General features: G+C 41.7%; 1 protein-coding gene across 2 annotated transcripts in view; it reads right to left on the bottom strand.

The window, feature by feature from the left end:
• DCAF12 (DDB1 and CUL4 associated factor 12) overlaps positions 1-20477 on the bottom strand; it is a 48206-nt gene that overhangs the window by 9875 nt on the left and 17854 nt on the right. For both annotated transcript variants that reach the window (XM_048849571.2, XM_075128334.1), the window contains exons 4-8: positions 19716-19776; positions 12419-12612; positions 11308-11373; positions 7544-7706; positions 1621-1805 (exon numbers count right to left, since the gene is read on the bottom strand). In XM_048849571.2, the coding sequence (XP_048705528.1) occupies positions 1621-1805; positions 7544-7706; positions 11308-11373; positions 12419-12612; positions 19716-19776 (669 nt within the window). The remainder of the gene's footprint in view (positions 1-1620; positions 1806-7543; positions 7707-11307; positions 11374-12418; positions 12613-19715; positions 19777-20477) is intronic.

The raw sequence follows: 20477 nt of genomic DNA, 5'->3' as shown, positions 1-20477 counted from the left end.
ATTTATATTATGGTAGCACCTAGGAACCTCAATCAAGGATCAGGGTTCCCCTCTTCCCATACTGATGATGGTCCCCACCCCTGCACAGTCTGAAAAGGGTAGATGTACTAATCAAACAGGAGCGAGTCTGAAAAACCTATACAATTCCACCAATACAGTGTATTTCTGATCTCCTAAATCAACAGGTTAGATGCACATTCTATTAAGCAACAGCATAGCAGGGTGTACGCAGTGTGTATGCTGAATGTAAGGGTATAACAGAGTATAATATCTTATTTGACAAGTATAAAATAGAGATAGCATTTTTTCCAAAGCAGTAGTTTGTGTGTTGACTTGTTCCATTTTTTTTTTATTTCAGCTCTTATCTTGATCCCTCCTGAATGCAGATATCTAATCTAGGCGTCCGGGACTAAGTTTTCTAGACCACAAACAAATAGCCTAAGTCTACTATGACCACATAAGATCTACTTTAATTGTGTGTAACTAACGTTACTGTACCAATGCTCAACATAGAGATCTATTTCTGAGATTTCAATGAGAACTACAAAATAGCAGAGTATGAAGTTTGTCCATTCAGCAGCAGTTATGCAAAAGTTTTGCTTGGAGAATATTTTGTCAAGATTGATTTCAGAGTAACAGCCGTGTTAGTCTGTATTCGCAAAAAGAAAAGGAGTACTTGTGGCACCTTAGAGACTAACCAATTTATTTGAGCATGAGCTTTCGTGAGCTACAGCTCACTTCATTGGATGCATATCGTGGAAACTGCAGCAGACTTTATTTACACACAGAGAATATGAAACAATACCTCCTCCCACCCCACTGTCCTGCTGGTAATAGCAACAGAGTTGTCACTTTGGATGGGCTATTACTAGCAGGAGAGTGAATTTGTGTGTGGGTGGGTGGAGGGTGAGAAAACCTGGATTTGTGCTGGAAATGGCCCAACTTGATGATCACTTTAGATAAGCTATTACCAGCAGGACAGTGGGGTGGGAGGAGGTATTGTTTCATATTCTCTGTGTGTATATAATGTCTGCTGCAGTTTCCACGATATGCATCCGATGAAGTGAGCTGTAGCTCACGAAAGCTCATGCTCAAATAAATTGGTTAGTCTCTAAGGTGCCACAAGTACTCCTTTTCTTTTTGTCAAGATTGAGTAATTCAGAACTGTCTCATCATATTTTGCTCAAGCTTTCATAAAAAGAGTACTTGTGACGGACAGTTACGAGCAACTGAAAAATAGGAGTTAGGCTGAAATCAAATGTTAATTCTTACTAGTATGTGCTATAATTGCTTTGCAACATCCTTTCCCTCTGCCTGGTCTAGCATTGTAAGTTCTTCAGGGTACAGAACGTATCTTATTTTAAAGAGCACTCAGATTTACAGAGCAATACAATACATTGAAAATATAAAGTGGCATTTGCTAAGAACTGCAACGAGTTAGAGAAATGTTCCCCACAGGTCGTTATTTCTGAGGAAAGGCTAAAGGGATTTCAGTCACTGAGTCAGTGTTTTCGTGAAGCGCATTTGACACGCATAGTTCCCAAAACTGTAGAATTAACTTGTCTTCAAGCCCTGTAGCCTCCCTATATAGAAGAGCTTTAACAGCTGCAAGCTACTCACAAGCCAGCCTTTCCCGGTCGTCAACTTCAAAATTTCACTTCCTCCTAGTTTCTGTTTTTGTCCACGGCAGGTGTGATTGGGCTTTTCATCCAGGAACCTTTGGGCTCGGATGTCATAAAACAACAAGGAACCCTGCCCTGTTCCCACTGTTATAATGTGCTCATAAAAGCTCACTGACCGAATACCTGTCAAAGAAAAAGGAATGTTACAATCACATTTAAGAGGAGATGCATGTTCTGGCTATGCAGTGGTGGGTGCTGCTTTAGGGTTATTTTTTCTGTGTTACTAGAATGTATTAATAGGCAGATTATTTTGTTTCCCTTTAACTGTAAGACAGCACAAATCAGTTCTATTTATGTTACAGAAATCACAGCTGCAATTGCAAATATCTTCCCCTCTCCCCACAAAGGATCTGATCCAGGTCCCGTTATTTATATCAGAGTAGCGTGCCAAGGAGCCCCACTAACAGAGTTGTCTTGTGCCAGACAACATACAAACAGAACCAAAAGATGGGCCCTGCCCCCAAGGGCTTACAATCTAAGTAAAGACCTGAACTAGAGAGGTGGGTACAGACGGGGGGGGAGCACAAGGAAACAATATGGAAAGACTTCCTTAATTTCAGTGGGAGCAGGAGCAGACCCATGACTACTTTGAGGGCTATCATATGCAGATGTACTAATCACTTGGAAGGAGACTGTCCTTTAAGACTCATCTCCCTGTGTTCCAAACATCACTTCAAAAATCTAGGTTTGTGCCCTGAACTAAGAGAGTCATTTAAACTGATCTGCTTTGGGGAGAGAGTTTACCCAAACAAAAGTACGTACCATTACTTTGTTATTAAGGTCCAGTCATCACTTCGCTATTTGCTATATAAAGAATTTGTTTTGTAGATCCACAAAGAAACCCAATAAATCAGTGAGGAACCAAAAACAGCTTCTGCCACCTTCTTAGTATGATACAAGAAGCTTATGAAGCATGTTACAGTTTGTTTAAAATAAGATAAAATTAAACATTCAAAATGGAAGTGAAAGTTGAGTGTAAATAATATGCCTGCTCCCATCCAGCTATGTCGTTTTTACATGTTAGAAAGATTTGGCTTTGGCAATTCAGTGTGCAAGTAGGTTCGGACTCTGTATAAGGGAGCAGAGGCTAGCATAGTCAGTAAGAGATCAATCATTTGGGCTAGAAAAATAGCACTTATTTCTGTTACTCTGAAGCTGCTCTTGAAGAGCAATCCATCAGGGTGCTCACACAAGGGAGGTAGGGATGATGAATGCACACAGAGGACACATGGTCTCCAAACCAATTCCTGCATTTTATAGCTTTTATTAATAAAACTTTCAGAGTAACAGCCGTGTTAGTCTGTATTCACAAAAAGAAAAGGAGTACTTGTGGCACCTTAGAGACTAACCAATTTATTTGAGCATAAGCTTTCGTGAGCTACAGCTCACTTCATCGGATGCATACTGTGGAAAGTGTAGAAGATCTTTTTATACACACAAAGCATGAAAAAATACCTCCCCCCACTCCACTCTCCTGCTGGTAATAGCTTATCTAAAGTGACCACTCTCCTTACAATGTGCATGATAATCAAGGTCGGACATTTCCAGCACAAATCCAGGGTTTAACAAGAACGTCGGGGGTGGGGGTGGGTTTGGAAAAAACAAGGGGAAATAGGTTACCTTGCATAATGACTCAGCCACTCCCAGTCTCTATTCAAGCCTAAGTTAATTGTATCCAATTTGCAAATGAATTCCAATTCAGCAGTCTCTCGCTGGAGTCTGGATTTGAAGTTTTTTTGTTGTAATATCGCAACTTTCATGTCTGTAATCGCATGACCAGAGAGATTGAAGTGTTCTCCGACTGGTTTATGAATGTTATAATTCTTGACATCTGATTTGTGTCCATTTATTCTTTTACGTAGAGACTGTCCAGTTTGACCAATGTACATGGCAGAGGGGCATTGCTGGCACATGATGGCATATATCACATTGGTAGATGTGCAGGTGAACGAGCCTCTGATAGTGTGGCTGATGTTCTTAGGCCCTGTGATGGTGTCCCCTGAATAGATATGTGGGCACAGGTGGCAACGGGCTTTGTTGCAAGGATAGGTTCCTGGGTTAGTGGTTCTCTTGTGTGGTGTGTGGTTGCTGGTGAGTATTTGCTTCAGGTTGGGGGGCTGTCTGTAGGCAAGGACTGGCCTGTCTCCCAAGATTTGTGAGAGTGTTGGGTCATCCTTCAGGATAGGTTGTAGATCCTTAATAATGCATTGGAGGGGTTTTAGTTGGGGGCTGAAGGTGACGACTAGTGGCGTTCTGTTATTTTCTTTGTTAGGCCTGTCCTGTAGTAGGTGACTTCTGGGAACTCTTCTGGCTCTATCAATCTGTTTTTTCACTTCCGCAGGTGGGTATTGTAGTTGTAAGAAAGCTTGACAGAGATCTTGTAGGGGTTTGTCTCTGTCTGAGGGGTTGGAGCAAATGCGGTTGTATCGCAGAGCGTGGCTGTAGACAATGGATCGTGTGGTGTGGTCAGGGTGAAAGCTGGAGGCATGTAGGTAGGAATAGCGGTCAGTAGGTTTCCGGTATAGGGTGGTGTTTATGTGACCATTGTTTATTAGCACTGTAGTGTCCAGGAAGTGGATCTCTTGTGTGGACTGGACCAGGCTGAGGTTGATGGTGGGATGGAAATTGTTGAAATCATGGTGGAGTTCCTCAAGGGCTTCTTTTCCATGGGTCCAGATGATGAAGATGTCATCAATATAGCACAAGTAGAGTAGGAGCATTACGGGACGAGAGCTGAGGAAGCGTTGTTCTAAGTCAGCCATAAAAATGTTGGCATACTGTGGGGCCATGTGGGTACCCATAGCAGTGCCGCTGATTTGAAGGTATACATTGTCCCCAAATGTAAAATAGTTATGGGTAAGGACAAAGTCACAAAGTTCAGCCACGAGGTTAACCATGACATTAATTGGGGATAGTGTTCTTGACGGCTTGTAGTCCATCTTTGTGTGGAATGTTGGTGTAGAGGGCTTCTACATCCATAGTGGCCAGGATGGTGTTATCATGAAGATCACCGATGGATTGTAGTTTCCTCAGGAAGTCAGTGGTGTCTCGAAGGTAGCTGGGAGTGCTGGTAGTGTAGGGCCTGAGGAGGGAGTCTACATAGCCAGACAATCCTGCTGTAAGGGTGCCAATGCCTGAGATGATAGGGCGCCCAGGATTTCCAGGTTTATGGATCTTGGGTAGTAGATAGAATATCCCAGGTCGGAGTTCCAGGGGTGTGTCTGTGTGGATTTGATCTTGTGCTTTTTCAGGGAGTTTGAGCAAATGCTGTAGTTTTTTTTGAATCATAGAATATCAGGGTTGGAAGGGACCTCAGGAGGTCATCTAGTCCAACCCCCTGCTCAAAAGCAGGACCAATCCCCAATTAAATCATCCCAGCCAGGGCTTTGTCAAGCCTGACCTTAAAAACTTCTAAGGAAGGAGATTCCACCACCTCCCTAGGCAACGCATTCCAGTGTTTCACCACCCTCCTAGTGAAAAGGTTTTCCTAATATCCAACCTAAACCTCCCACTGCAACTTGAGACCATTACTCCTTGTCCTGTCCTCTTCCACCACTGAGAATAGTCTAGAACCATCCTCTCTGGAACCACCTCTCAGGTAGTTGAAAGCAGCTATCAAATCCCCCCTCATTCTTCTCTTCTGCAGACTAAACAATCCCAGTTCCCTCAGCCTCTCCTCATAAGTCATGTGTTCCAGACCCCTAATCATTTTTGTTGCCCTTCGCTGGACTCTCTCCAATTTATCCACATCCTTCTTGTAGTGTGGGGCCCAAAACTGGACACAGTACTCCAGATGAGGCCTCACCAATGTCGAATAGAGGGGGACAATCACGTCCCTCGATCTGCTCGCTATGCCCCTACTTATACATCCCAAAATGCCATTGGCTTTCTTGGCAACAAGGGCACACTGCTGACTCATATCCAGCTTCTCGTCCACTGTCACCCCTAGGTCCTTTTCCGCAGAACTGCTGCCTAGCCATTCGGTCCCTAGTCTGTAGCTGTGCATTGGGTTCTTCCGTCCTAAGTGCAGGACCCTGCACTTATCCTTATTGAACCTCATCAGATCTCTTTTGGCCCAATCCTCCAATTTGTCTAGGTCCCTCTGTATCCTATCCCTGCCCTCCAGCATATCTACCACCTCTCCCAGTTTAGTATCATCCGCAAATTTGCTGAGAGTGCAATCTACACCATCCTCCAGATCATTTATGAAGATATTGAACAAAACCAGCCCCAGGACCGACCCCTGGGGCACTCCACTTGACACCGGCTGCCAACTAGACATGGAGCCATTGATCACTACTCGTAACTCTTTTTGGTAACTCTCAGTGGGATCAGAGGGTAATGGCTTGTAGAAAATGGTGTTGGAGAGCTGCCGAGCCGTCTTGTTCATATTCCAACCTATTCATGATGACAACGGCTCCTCCTTTGTCAGCCTTTTTGATTATGATGTCAGAGTTGTTTCTGAGGCTGTGGATGGCATTGTGTTCCGCACGGCTGAGGTTATGGGGCAAGCGATGCTGCTTCTCCACAATTTCAGCCTGTGCACGTCGGCGGAAGCACTCTATGTAGAAGTCCAGTCTGCTGTCTCGACCTTCAGGAGGAGCTATTACCAACAGGAGAGTGGGTTTGTGTGGGGGGTGGGGGTGGGGAGAGAAAACCTGGATTTGTGCTGGAAATGGCCCAACTTGATTATCATATACATTGTAAGGAGAGTGATCACTTTAGATAAGCTATTACCAGCAGGAGAGTGGGGTGGGGGGAGGTATTTTTTCATGCTTTGTGTGTATAAAAAGATCTACACTTTCCACAGTATGCATCCGATGAAGTGAGCTGTAGCTCACGAAAGCTTATGCTCAAATAAATTGGTTAGTCTAAGGTGCCAAAAGTACTCCTTTTCTTTTTAAGGAAACTTTGGATCCTTCTCTAACAACATAATTAGTACCTCACTGATTCTCCCAGTTAATTAGGAGGATGTTTTAGAGCACCCTTTGGAAAATGGCACTTCAAATTGGTTCATATGGGGAACATTTAGCAGCAAAGAGCTGATGGCCAATATTTTCAAGCCCAGGTGCTTAAAATTAAACCCATAGTTAGTGTAGGATTCAACTCAATAAAAATGGCCCATTTTCAAAGGTTTTAGGCATCCACAAACCCACTGAAATCAATTGGTGCTACAGATGTTTAGCAACTTTGAAAATAAGGCTGCTTATCCAGGTGCCTGAATATAGATTTAGGCATTAACTTTCAAACCTGGGTACTTAAAGTTCACTGTGTATAACCCAAAGCAGTACAGAAGTTTACAGTTAGACTATTTACATTTGGCTCAATTTAAATTTTGTAAGAACAAGATTTTACAAAATTTTAAACCCTAGAAATGTTTCCTTCATGGTTTTAAAATTCTAAAAAAACATTCTCTTGCAGAGTTGGAACTCAGTAATGTAGTACAGGGCATGAAGGTGACTAAATAGTTATCATTCGCAGCACACACAAATGCAAGAAGTAAACAGAGTACCAACAGTTACTGAAAATCATATTTGTAATCTACTGCATTATTATTATTATTAAGTAGTTTACAACATATACTCTGAAGCGATAGCATCCCTTTAAGCGTGACAAGAGAGAAATTTTAATTAGATCTGATTAAAGAGCTAGGTGATTGCCTGGCTTCAGAGACACTGTTTTAATCTGTTTTGTGTGGGGAGTATTAGTGCAAAGGTTAAGTTTACATATACTACTACTGATCTGGGAAGTTCACAGGAAAAGCCTTGATATTTACTAGCCTACTGTATTTTATTGCAGCCCTGACTGTTACCTTTTTGGAAACATCAACAATTTGATACTTCACTTTGAAGTTTCCTTACCACTGCCTCGTTCTCTGGAACAGACGGATTTAACATTGTGGGAAGGTTGCCTTGGATCCAGAAAGGAGACATGTGCCTGAGATCCTACTGCATACACTGACCACTCCTGACCATAGGCCAGACACACATTCTCCCTGCAGTAGGGCAACTTGGTGGAAAGTAGCTAGAAATAAATGGAGAGAGAAGTTAACTAAAAAATGTGTGGGGAAGAGGGATGCAAGTGACTGAATAAAATCTAAACATCCTTGAAGCCATATTTCATAGAATCATAGAATATCAGGGTTGGAAGGGACCCCAGAAGGTCATCTAGTCCAACCCCCTGCTCGAAGCAGGACCAATTCCCAGTTAAATCATCCCAGCCAGGGCTTTGTCAAGCCTGACCTTAAAAACCTCTAAGGAAGGAGATTCTACCACCTCCCTAGGTAACGCATTCCAGTGTTTCACCACCCTCATAGTGAAAAAGTTTTTCCTAATATCCAATCTAAACCTCGCCCACTGCAACTTGAGACCATTACTCCTCGTTCTGTCGTCTGCTACCATTGAGAACAGTCTAGAGCCATCCTCTTTGGAACCCCCTTTCAGGTAGTTGAAAGCAGCTATCAAATCCCCCCTCATTCTTCTCTTCTGCAGACTAAACAATCCCAGCTCCCTCAGCCCCTCCTCATAAGTCATGTGTTCCAGACCCCTAATCATTTTTGTTGCCCTTTGCTGGACTCTCTCCAATTTATCCACATCCTTCTTGTAGTGTGGGGCCCAAAACTGGACACAGTACTCCAGATGAGGCCTCACCAATGTCGAATAGAAGGGAACGATCACATCCCTCATTTGCTCGCTATGCCCCTACTTATACATCCCAAAATGCCATTGGCCTTCTTGGCAACAAGGGCACACTGATAACTCATATCCAGCTTCTCATCCACGGTCACCCCCAGGTCTTTTTCCGCAGAACTGCTGCCTAGCCATTCGGTCCCTAGTCTGTAGCGGTGCATTGGATTCTTCCGTCCTAAGTGCAGGACCCTGCACTTATCCTTATTGAACCTCATCAGATTTCTTTTGGCCCAATCCTCCAATTTGTCTAGGTCCTTCTGTATCCTATCCCTCCCCTCCAGCGTATCTACCACTCCTCCCAGTTTAGTATCATCCGCAAATTTGCTGAGAGTGCAATCTACACCATCCTCCAGATCATTTATGAAGATATTGAACAAAACCGGCCCCAGGACCAACCCCTGGGGCACTCCACTTGACACCGGCTGCCAACTAGACATGGAGCCATTGATCACTACCCGTTGAGCCCGACAATCTAGCCAGCTTTCTACCCACCTTATAGTGCATTCATCCAGCCCATACTTCCTTAACTTGCTGACAAGAATACTGTGGGAGACCGTGTCAAAAGCTTTGCTAAAGTCAAGAAACAATACATCCACTGCTTTCCCTTCATCCACAGAACCAGTAATCTCATCATAAAAGGCGATTAGATTAGTCAGGCATGACCTTCCCTTGGTGAATCCATGCTGGCCGTTCCTGATCACTTTCCTCTCATGCAAGTGCTTCAGGACTGATTCTTTGAGGACCTGCTCCATGATTTTTCCAGGGACTGAGGTGAGGCTGACTGGCCTGTAGTTCCCAGGATCCTCCTCCTTCCCTTTTTTAAAGATTGGCACTACATTAGCCTTTTTCCAGTCATCCGGGACTTCCCCCATTCGCCACGAGATTTCAAAGATAATGGCCAATGGCTCTGCAATCACAGCCGCCAATTCCTTCAGCACTCTCGGATGCAACTCGTCCGGCCCCATGGACTTGTGCACGTCCAGCTTTTCTAAATAGTCCCTAACCACCTCTATCTCCACAGAGGGCTGGCCATCTCTTCCCCATTTTGTGATGCCCAGCGCAGCAGTCTGGGAGCTGACCTTGTTAGTGAAGACAGAGGCAAAAAAAGCATTGAGTACATTAGCTTTTTCCACATCCTCTGTCACTAGGTTGCCTCCCTCATTCAGTAAGGGGCCCACACTTTCCTTGGCTTTCTTCTTGTTGCCAACATACCTGAAGAAACCCTTCTTGTTACTCTTGACATCTCTTGCTAGCTGCAGCTCCAGGTGCGATTTGGCCCTCCTGATATCATTCCTACATGCCCGAGCAATATTTTTATACTCTTCCTTGGTCATATGTCCAACCTTCCACTTCTTGTAAGCTTCTTTTTTATGTTTAAGATCCGCTAGGATTTCACCATTAAGCCAAGCTGGTCGCCTGCCATATTTACTATTCTTTCGACTCATCGGGATGGTTTGTCCCTGTAACCTCAACAGGGATTCCTTGAAATACAGCCAGCTCTCCTGGACTCCTTTCCCCTTCATGTTAGTCCCCCAGGGGATCCTGGCCATCCGTTCCCTGAGGGAGTCAAAGTCTGCTTTCCTGAAGTCCAGGGTCCGTATCCTGCTGCTTACCTTTCTTCCCTGCGTCAGGATCCTGAACTCAACCAACTCATGGTCACTGCCTCCCAGATTCCCATCCACTTTTGCTTCCCCCACTAATTCTACCCGGTTTGTGAGCAGCAGGTCAAGAAAAGCGCCCCCCCTAGTTGGCTCCTCTAGCACTTGCACCAGGAAATTGTCCCCTACGCTTTCCAAAAACTTCGTGGATTGTCTATGCACTGCTGTATTGCTCTCCCAGCAGATATCAGGAAAATTAAAGTCACCCATGAGAATCAGGGCATGCGATCTAGTAGCTTCCGTGAGCTGCCGGAAGAAAGCCTCATCTACCTCATCCCCCTGGTCCGGTGGTCTATAGCAGACTCCCACCACTACATCACTCGTTGCACACACTTCTAAACTTAATCCAGAGACACTCAGGTTTTTCTACAGTTTCGTATTTGAGGGAACCAGATTCAAGCAGTAACATGGACTTGGAAACTCTTCTGGAAGAAGGTAACTATTTGATCTATAGGGCAAAGACTTGAAGGGGAGGGGCAAGGAGAGAAGGTAATGCCACTGAGTGGAGAAAAGCTGGAATTGCAGCTCTTGGAGAGCGGGGAAGGGAGGGAGACAGGCATTTAGACCTTGCCTACATGTAGAAATTGTACTGGTTTAGCTAAAGACTGTTTTTAAACTGACTTAGTTAAACTGGTACAATTCCCTGTGTAGACACTCTTGCTTCAACTTTGTTTAAATCTGTTCCTTATTAACTTAACCTAAATTGAAGTACGCCTAGTTTAAACCAAACCAAGCAACAGCAGTTTGCACCCGTCTAAACCAGTTTGAAAGTACATCTTACCGCCATGCCTCCACTACAGAGTCTATTTTGGCATAGCCCCTTATTGCAGATGCAGTGTACACCGGCAGAAGAGTTCAGCCAGCACGGTAATACCACCTCCCTGAACATTAGCAACAACGTAAACAACATTTAAGTTTTAAATGTAGATCTGGTTTAACTTAGGCCTGGGCAACTTCCTCATATTGATAAACCCTTAGTATAACTAACATTAGAACAAGACAAGTAAAAGCTCCTAATTTGTCCAAGATTGGTAAGAAATTAGGAGCTTCCCCCCCTCAAAAGGAAATAAGTAGTCACCTGTCCAGTGCTCTAACTTCATAAACCTTGCCTCTGCTATGAAACTTTTCAACCTTTAAATCAAGGTTTTGGGCAAGTGTCTTACAGACACTGCTGGAGTCTATTCAGACACATTCTAGGGAAACTGACTTAGAGTAGGAAGCAGCCTTAACTGATAGGTTAACTATTAAAATTTAGCGTAAATACACGAGAGAGGCAACCTTTGATAGCGTGTGCTCTGCTTTCCAAAGATGAAAGTACCCATCCAGGGACACAGCTCCTAGCTCCTAGGAGAAGAAAAACAGTTAGCTTCCAGATGATATATCTCCTTACAAATAAATTTCAATAAAAAGCAGCTGTTTAAAGGCTACTTTAGTGACTTGAGTTGAACATATAAATGAATGCTACCTGGAACTGTTGATGAATTTGTACAAGATAAGTCTTAACTGCACGTTGATTTCAGTGGAACACAAGAGCACAAAAGGTACAGTGGGGAAGGACCAGAAGTGAACTGGAAAGCCTACAACCAAACGGTAGCTTAGCCAATGTAAGAACTTTGTTCGATCAAGTGACCAACCCTTAGTAAATGCACTACAAGTTAGCATTAGCAATTCTCAGCACCAGCACCTAAAGCAATATGGGACAATAAATATTAAGTAAGATTGCATGTATGCATTTTCACAAAAACTGTTGCATCACAGAGAGAGTCTTTTAGAAGCCATCTCCTCCTCCCTAACAATTGGTATTAATTAGTTTGCAAGATCCAGTTTCACATTTTTACAGTTTGACAAATACCAAAAACAAGCTCTGCCAACAAAAAATGTTGAGTTGTCTAATGTTATATCTTCAGAGTCAAATCAGTTGAATGCTCATTAGCTGGCCACTGGCAGACATGCACTGATCAATAACAACACTACTGACAGGCACATGGTGAGGGAATTTATACACCAGTTAAGAGTGGGGAAAGGATTACCACCAGTGAGCATGGTCCAAACTGGTCTAGTATTTTGCCTATTGTATTTATTGTATAGACACATTCCATAGGCCAAAGAGCTTAAAATCAGAAAACCCACAGGAAAACTCTTCCTTCCAGAAGTAAATTTTATGTTTGCTCCAGTCCCTATCTGTTTGTTAATGGCAGAGACAAAAGAAGCAGACAAAGAACAGTATCAGAGAAGGGGAAGACAAAAGAATCAGCAAGCAAAACATATCGCAAATGCAGGTTTGCTGTTAATTTACTAAAGTGATTCCAGTCGAATTTTGTATCCAATTTTACAAACTGAAAGGTTGCAATTTTTCACTCCTCAGGTTCCCTGTTTCTATCTTACTGACCTTGTTCTTATTGTTGAATGCCAGTGCTCGGACTTTACAGTTGTCTGGATTGGTGTTCTCCTTGGGGATATCTTTCAGTGCCCTGTGTGTTATGTGAGCATAGACAGGGACTCGAGAGAGGTTGTGCCTGGCATCGCTTTTAGTCAGCACATCCTCTGTCACCTCCCAGAGACCCATCGAGCCATCCCGGGAACCTGAATAGAAAGGACATAGCAGCATGTGTTAGGCACACAAAATTTCCCTGTTGAAGACGGAACTTCAGTCAAGCAAATAAGACGTGGCCCTAACAAGGGAACAATAAAGTGCTGTTAGTTTAATCTAGCTGAACACATTGTTGGTCCGTAAGTATTAATAAAGACTAATAAAAGTATGATATTTGAAAGCATTCAAATTTAGACAGATAATTGGGCTCATTAAAACTTGCCAATGGCTACATACATTTTAAAGCACCTAAGTCAATCGAGCTATTCTGAGATCTACGAGCAGTAAACAGGAGCATCAAACTGGAGCTATCATCTTCAGAGAACACACACAACTAGCAGCCGCTTAGAGGTGGCTGGAACAGCAAGGTCTAGCCTACGTAGTTGCACTGGTTTAACTAAAGGTGCATTTTCAAATTGGGTTAATTAAACCAGTGGAAAAACCCTGGATGAACACTCAAGCAGGTTTAAACTTGCCTTTCATTGGTTTAACTTGCAGTGTATTTACAGGTGCAAACTAAACAAACATCAGTTTTAAACAAACATAAGTGTTTAAAACAATGCAAGCCACTGTTTGACTAAACCTGTTTTTAAACTAATTTTGGTTAAACCAGTGCATCTTGTGTGTTTAGACAGCCCTGAACGTGTCCGGGAACTCAGATGGCAAGAGACTGAGCAAGCAGAATCTTCAGACGAGCAACTATTTTATTTCTCTATTGGGTCTGCAGACACCAGTCAGCAAGAGCATCCTTCCTATGGTCTCTGATGACACTAGACAAGAGTGGATAAAATCAGGTTTTTTTTAAATTACAAAAAAATCCATTTTGTAAAAAAATTTTATTTAAATGATATCAAGTTTTTCTTTTAAAAAACTAATCTGCTTAAAATGAAGTCTGAATTTAATACAAAATATGTTAAGGCCTAAATTTATTACAATCTCTTAAAACATTTTTTAAAAAGTGCTGAATCCATGAACCTCTATCAAAAAATTGCAGTTAAATGCTGCTTTCCTGTACAGAAAAAGAATCAGGGAAAAAACACCGAACTTTTGAGGTCAAGCTTTATAAATAGGGCACAATAAATCATATACTGTATTAGGAGTTTGATCCTGTGTGTGACACGGGCTGTGCCACTCGGTGCCAGAGAGTGGCAAAGTCATCACAGGTGTTGGGACCCAGCCTAGGGCTCCAGGAGACACCATCAGATCTCAACATGATCATCGCCTGAGCTCATCAGGGTGGTGCCATATTCCTATTTTACAGGTTCTCCCCTATCTGAGGTAAGATTGGCTGAGTTCTCAAATTATGAATATCTATGACTCCACCCACCATGGAAACTTTCTCTCCAGCTCTTGGAAAAACCCTGATCTGCCCACTAACTACCACGCCCTTGCCTTCTTGGCACATCAAGTAAATGGCCTTGCCCTGTCTCCTTGCCCCGTCTCCTTGCACTACAAGCAAACAGAAATTCATTAATTTCTCGACTGCTTCCCTCAGCTTCTAAACAAATAAAATACTGCAGTACAAAAGGCGTGTGGGTTACTCAAGCAGAAATCTTAGTTTGTTGTTGTTTTGTATTTCTGAGGGCAATGCGGGGGGAGGAGAGGGGAAGGGAGTTATGTAACAAGGAAGGAGGACGAGAGTACACAACCAGAAAGGGGCAACAATGGCGTCAAAGCAAGACACCGTGGGAAGAAGGGACAACATTCTTCAGAGTGCAGCCTGTAGCACTGATTTCAACATCTGGGAACTGGAGAAAAACTGCCATGGCGGCAGGCTGTAAAACAGACTCCGTATAGGAATATTTTTCAATAAATTCCTGTACCTCTGGGTAAAAAAGGAACACATGCCAAATGTAAACAATGCAAGGAAGAGATGCAAGGCCTGATTGTTAGAATGAAACCTTATGAAAAATGCTCCTCAAAAGGCAATGACTGAAAGTGATATGGACATGTCTGAATATGGATCAGCTGGGCAGTAAACTTATTTTGACACCATTCTTACGGACTGTCTACCATGCTAATAAAGGATAAGACTGATTATTGCCATGTATGTGTGTTTTGGGTGGACTACTGATGAATTTCAAAACATAATTGTATGTTAATTTGTTGTGGGAATATTTATCAATTACGTTTTTACTATTAACGTATTAACGTGTTTTTACTATTAACTATTAACTGGGGGGGGAGGGATAGCTCAGTGGTTTGAGCATTGGCCTGCTAAACCCAGGGTTGTGAGTTCAATCCTTGAGGGGGCCATTTAGGGATCTGGGGCAACAATTGGGGATTGGTCCTGCTTTGAGCAGGGGGTTGGACTAGATGACCTCCTGAGGTCCCTTCCAACCCTGATATTCTATGATTCTATGATTATTGCTGGACTTTAGAGATGATTTTAATTGCTCAATATAATCAAACATCCTAGGTGAAGATTTCCTTTTTAAAAGTTTTATTAGGCATGTATGAATTTTAATATTTAAAAAGTTTTTCAAGCTGTTTGGTATATTGCTAGAAATAACTTACTATTTAATTAATTTTCCCTACAAAACTGGGTTTAGAATAAATTATATAATTTCAACAGTGGTACAAAGAGCCGCAGTAGGAGGAATCTTTCATTTACAACCTTTTTAATTTTTTTTTTAAGGTAGCTGAGTAACACTCAGTGAGAGTGTAACTTGTGTTTACCATTTGGTTTTAGGGTCCAGCTTAGACATTAAAGGTTATGGATGTCCATCGTCTGCAATGTCTGCAACTTCAGAGTCAACTGCTGGTGTCACCGGCAGTGCTGCAACTCAGCTACATCACACAGTAAGTCACCTGTATCAGAAAGACTTTTTTCATCATCCAGAAAAGCTTATGGATGAGTTTGTGATCAGGACCAGCCAAACTCCATAGGTGAAAAAGTTGCTCAGTTATTTATGCTGAAGAAGATACTGCTGTGACTTGGGCATCTAATAATCATCCATCAATAATGAGAGACAAGGTAGGGACGAAATATCTTTTATTAGACCAACTTCTATTCATGGGAGAGACAAGCTCTGCGTGGCTTGAAAGCTTGTTTCTCTCTCTCTCCAACAGAAGCTGGTCCAATAAAAGCTACTACCTCATCTACCTTGTCTCTCTAATATCTTGGGACCAACACGGCTACAACTAAAATAATGTCAGGGTGGGAGGTGAACCATTCAGAACAGTACTTGTTTGCTGATGTTTTAAATAAAGTCACACCACTGAGCTGGTAGAAGTCACTAGCTAAGCACCAGAGTTTGTTGAAGTGCTATAGACTGGCTTTCAGCAGCAGTAGCTCCTCTGCAGGCACAGAAAGTCCAAATGAAGAAAATATTCTAATTCATTCAAAATTGACCAGGAAGTGAAAAAGCAGGAAAACTTGTCTCTCTCTTCCAGTCTATGAATCAGAACAAGGGATGAGATGTACTAATTTTAAAAGTTTGAATGACAGCTTAAATAATTTAAGAGACTGTTGTCTCGTGTTCAAGAGACTTAGGTGAGTAGAAACTTAAGCTCCAGTCACTTTCACTTAGTGAAATTTGAAAATTTTTCAAGGTGACCTGAAGAAATCAGTTTAATTCACTGACTATAGTTAATCCCTCAGTTTCTTTAGCTGTAAATGTGGAACATGTTTTGATAAGAGAAGTTTAGGTATCCAGAACATTTAAGATATTTTTATGGAACAAAACAAAGTTATATATGCTGTTGTGTTTAAATTCCAGATATCATCCTAATGCAATTTGACATAAATCAAGAAGTTAATTACCTAATAAATAGACAATATATGATCCACCATTTCTAACATAGTAAAAATGTACAATTAATAAAAATCTGAAAATATTCAGCTATACAATTGCATAAATAAATGTATTACATTATAGTACACCCTCCTAAATTGCAAAAAGATATACCAAATTAGCATAAAGGCTCTACTGACTTGGAAATTAACATGTTTTAATGATTATGCCAACCAGTAAGAATGCACCTTTCTTTAGAAAACAAGTACAAATGGAAAAATTTATTAAAACTGATGATTTAAATACAGGCTTTCCACTTGATAATTTAAATCATCATTTAAAACAGTTGATTTAAATTAGTCCAAGCTGACACTAGAGGAGCACAGTGAGTACAGGTCTGGAAGCAAGGAACAGAGTTCTTATTCCCAGCCCTGAGACCCAATCCCTCCGGACCTTGGACAACTCGCTTCCATCTGTGCTTCCACTTCTTTGCCTATACAATATGTATAACTCCTGCACAGTGTTCATGTGTAAAACACTGTAAATTTTAAAGAAAATTCATAACAGCATTAATTGCAAAGTATGGAATTTCAGAGTTTGCATGGAATTAAGTTTACAAGTAAATACAATAAAATACATTCCATCGTTAAAATTGACTAAGTATTTTTTGTATTATGAAATTGCAGATATTTTCCTTTTTTAAAATAACGTCAAAGATCACAGTTGGGGGAGCAGAGGGGAGTGTATTTTCGTGATTTCTATGCCCTCTGTTCATGTGTGTCTCCTTTGAAGCTTAAAAGAGCAAGTAAGGATCAGTACCCCTTGAAATTGTAGCCTTGAAATTGAAGCCTAACACTTCCTTTTTTATATTTAAAGCATAAAATGGATTCTGAGTCATCTGGACATGGCAGTATCCTCGCATGACATCAATGGCTTAACATATTTTGTCTTTTACCGTCAAATAAATCCCATCAGCTCCCACTAATGCTCATTACTGACCATCACAGTGAAGAGCTTCCCAATAACATTTTATGATACAAGTGTTCTACCACTCAATTAATTTCTATGATCATGGCTTTTAAATGGAGCATAATCTTACTTGTTATGGAGATTTAAAATTCAATAGCACCCCCATTAATTTCTAAACACCCTGATATGCTTTATAAAGAAGCTGTTCTTTTTACTACTGCAAACAGAGAAACATGTCACTGTATCTTGTTAAACTGTTTAGCCCTGAAGCTAAAGGGAGAATTCCATTTGTCACCCTAGGCTTATAAATATCATCTAGAGAATTATTCATCCTATCAGAAGCTCTTACCAAGGAAGAGCCTATTGTTCACCTATAATGAGAGACTTATTCTTCCTTCAAAGCTGCTTTAGGTCAAAAGAGATTTAGTTTTATGTCTATGAACTCCTTGAATAAGACACTCTACACACTTGGGTGGAGGTTGATCCTTGTATCTATCTAAACATTAGCAAAAACAAGTGACACAGAAAGTCAACCCTCCAGCCCTCTCTGGAGCAGGATACAAAAAGGCCTCCCCTGAGTCTTCACATGAGACATCAGAGGCTGGCAGGCCTCTAATCCCAAACTAGGGGAAGTGGCTAGCAACCTGACCTGACGTGGGACCAGTAGCTCCTTTCGCTGAGAGGGAAAGATGTTTAACCTGCCTCCCAGAAGGTGGTGTGAAATTTTGCCTTCATTTTTTTGACCTACATAGAGGCATGTGGTAACTCCTCCCCCAACTTTATTTCAAATATTTCTGCTTCTTGACTTTAATGGCAAAATATGATTAGTTTCATATTTGTAGGGTTTATTAATTCTCCTTCTGCATTGTTTTGTCCTTGGCATTTTCTGCACCAGGACCCACAGGTAAACAAGCTCTCCAGAACATACTTGGCAAGCTGACTAAAATTTTAAATACAGTACTTATGCTCGGATTTGTTGCCTTAGTGACATGTCCAGACAGCAGAACCTGTGTGCCACAGAGACACATGCCAAAGAGCCAACCTGAAGCGTCACATGGTGTAAGTGATGTGACAGGCTCTCTTCCCCTGAATGCACAACGATGAAGCTACGTGGGTGGGTAAAACAATCATGGGTAAAACAATCGTGTACTAGGTTTCTTATTGCTCTGCTGTTCCCTTCTCTCTCTCCACCAAGCGTTCTCAGTAATATCTGTTTTTTTCTCCAACTTTACTAGCTTGTGTTTCTTAAGACACTTCCCATTGTGTGAACACTCTCCTCTCCCCTTCTCCCTCCCCCGCAATCTAGGCTCATTGAAGGCTGAGACCAATAGTAAAGAAAAGCTATAATCAGCTAGAAAGAAGTGTGAAAGCAGGACCAGTCCCTCTGCAAGACCAACGCAGTTCAGAGTTGACCAAAGATTGAAAATAAGCAGCTTTAAAAAGCACCACTGAGGTTGCAGGTGGTTTCGGGTGGAGCTGCACCCACAGTCAAGCCCAAATCTCCCTCTCTACGTACAGAGGAATGGTATCCAATATTTAATGACTACAAAAGAGATTTATTAAATTGTATTAAACCTTACCTACTAAAGGAGCGGAATCAAGTACTGCACCACATTGTTCAGTGTTGGAGAACATGTTCCTGGAGACTTCACATCTCCACAATCAAGTTTTGCTTTACTTTATTTGTTTTCCAGTGACAACGTCTACAATAAGCACGGATATGCAGAAAATTTTGCGAGTGGGATACATTCTCTTCCCGATGCACACTAAGAACTAGGTTAGTGGGATTTAAAGGCACTCAGTATAACTACATGGGTGTGGAGGTCTGGGGTTATTTTTAAAGGACGATTTAATGATTTCATTGCATGTAAAGACATTTGCTGTCTCTAAAGAGTTTAGATACAGACCCGGTTGAGACACCATCCACATGCAATTACACACACACACACACACACACACCTACCTTTTAGCCTCCAACTACACTTCAGGTTGAATCACGTCCATTCAGGGCTGTCATGGTTAGAGGTGCCCATGTTCTAATAAGGCTTTTTGTTTGTAGTGTGGCCAGTACAGCAGTTCTACAGCTATGCTGTACCATCCACACTAGAAACAAAATGCATTAGAAAAAGGATGCTCCTAGCTAGATCAGACAGCTTGGTGCTACCATGATTATATTTCAAGTGTAGCTTGTGGTTTTGTTTCACAAGGTTTAAACTGGAAGCATGAAAAAAAATTGGGCTTCACTGTTCCTCCATCAAATACCATCTCCCTGACACTCTGACCACCTCATCAGACAGCATGTACTTAAACAGTAGCACTTTGCAGTCTCTCCTTAAGACACAGACATTAAACAACCACTCTCTAAAAGGCTTACGTTAAGATAAACTTACCAGAAACAGCCATAGTATCACTGATCCAGGCAATAGAAAATATCCAGTCTTTGTGTCCATCCTGAAGGGGGGGGGGGGGGAGAAGACAAATCAGCCTGTCAGATTTATCAGGGTGTTTATGTTACATACCAACTGCTAGCAAATGTGCAACTAGTCGTACAGTTTACCTTGAACAGGGAGTTTGGTTTTTTGTACAGCAACAAAAGGAAAGCCCTATTTAAAAAAAAAATAGACAATTGTGATGGCAACACCACAAAACTTGCAAATTTTAGTTTATTACCTTAAACTACTTTTAACTTACTTTTTGAAATAGATTTCAAATAGACAGTGGCCCTGTAACATCAGTGGTGAGTAAAGACGCCTCCTGATGAAGATTAAACTTCATTCAGTTCCAAAATTTAAGTTTGAAGAATCAGATGTTGCACTTAGATAGGTGCATCCCTTACTTTTGAAAAACAATCACATTTCCTGTGTATTTTCCTCATACACACATCACTACTATTGATGTAATCAATTGTGTTCTACATTTTATACGAAGAAGCTATTAAAAATAGTTATGTATTTACAACCCATGACACTGCAGCTCTGGAAAAATAGGTCAGGCTGGAAATATGGGTGTTCCACACACAATAATTACCCATGTAGTAAAGCTAGATAACTCAAGGGCTGCCCCTGTAGTCTGTTCACAGACCTGTGGGCCTGACACTCTTTTGACTTCAGTGGGAGTAATTCTGCGTAAGAGAGGTTGAGTCACAGTACTGT

This window comes from Caretta caretta, chromosome 5 (genome assembly GCF_965140235.1).
Source record: "Caretta caretta isolate rCarCar2 chromosome 5, rCarCar1.hap1, whole genome shotgun sequence".
Lineage (NCBI taxonomy): Eukaryota > Metazoa > Chordata > Testudines > Cheloniidae > Caretta > Caretta caretta.
Note: the sequence above shows the minus strand (reverse complement) of the source record. Positions and strands in the feature narration are given on the sequence as shown.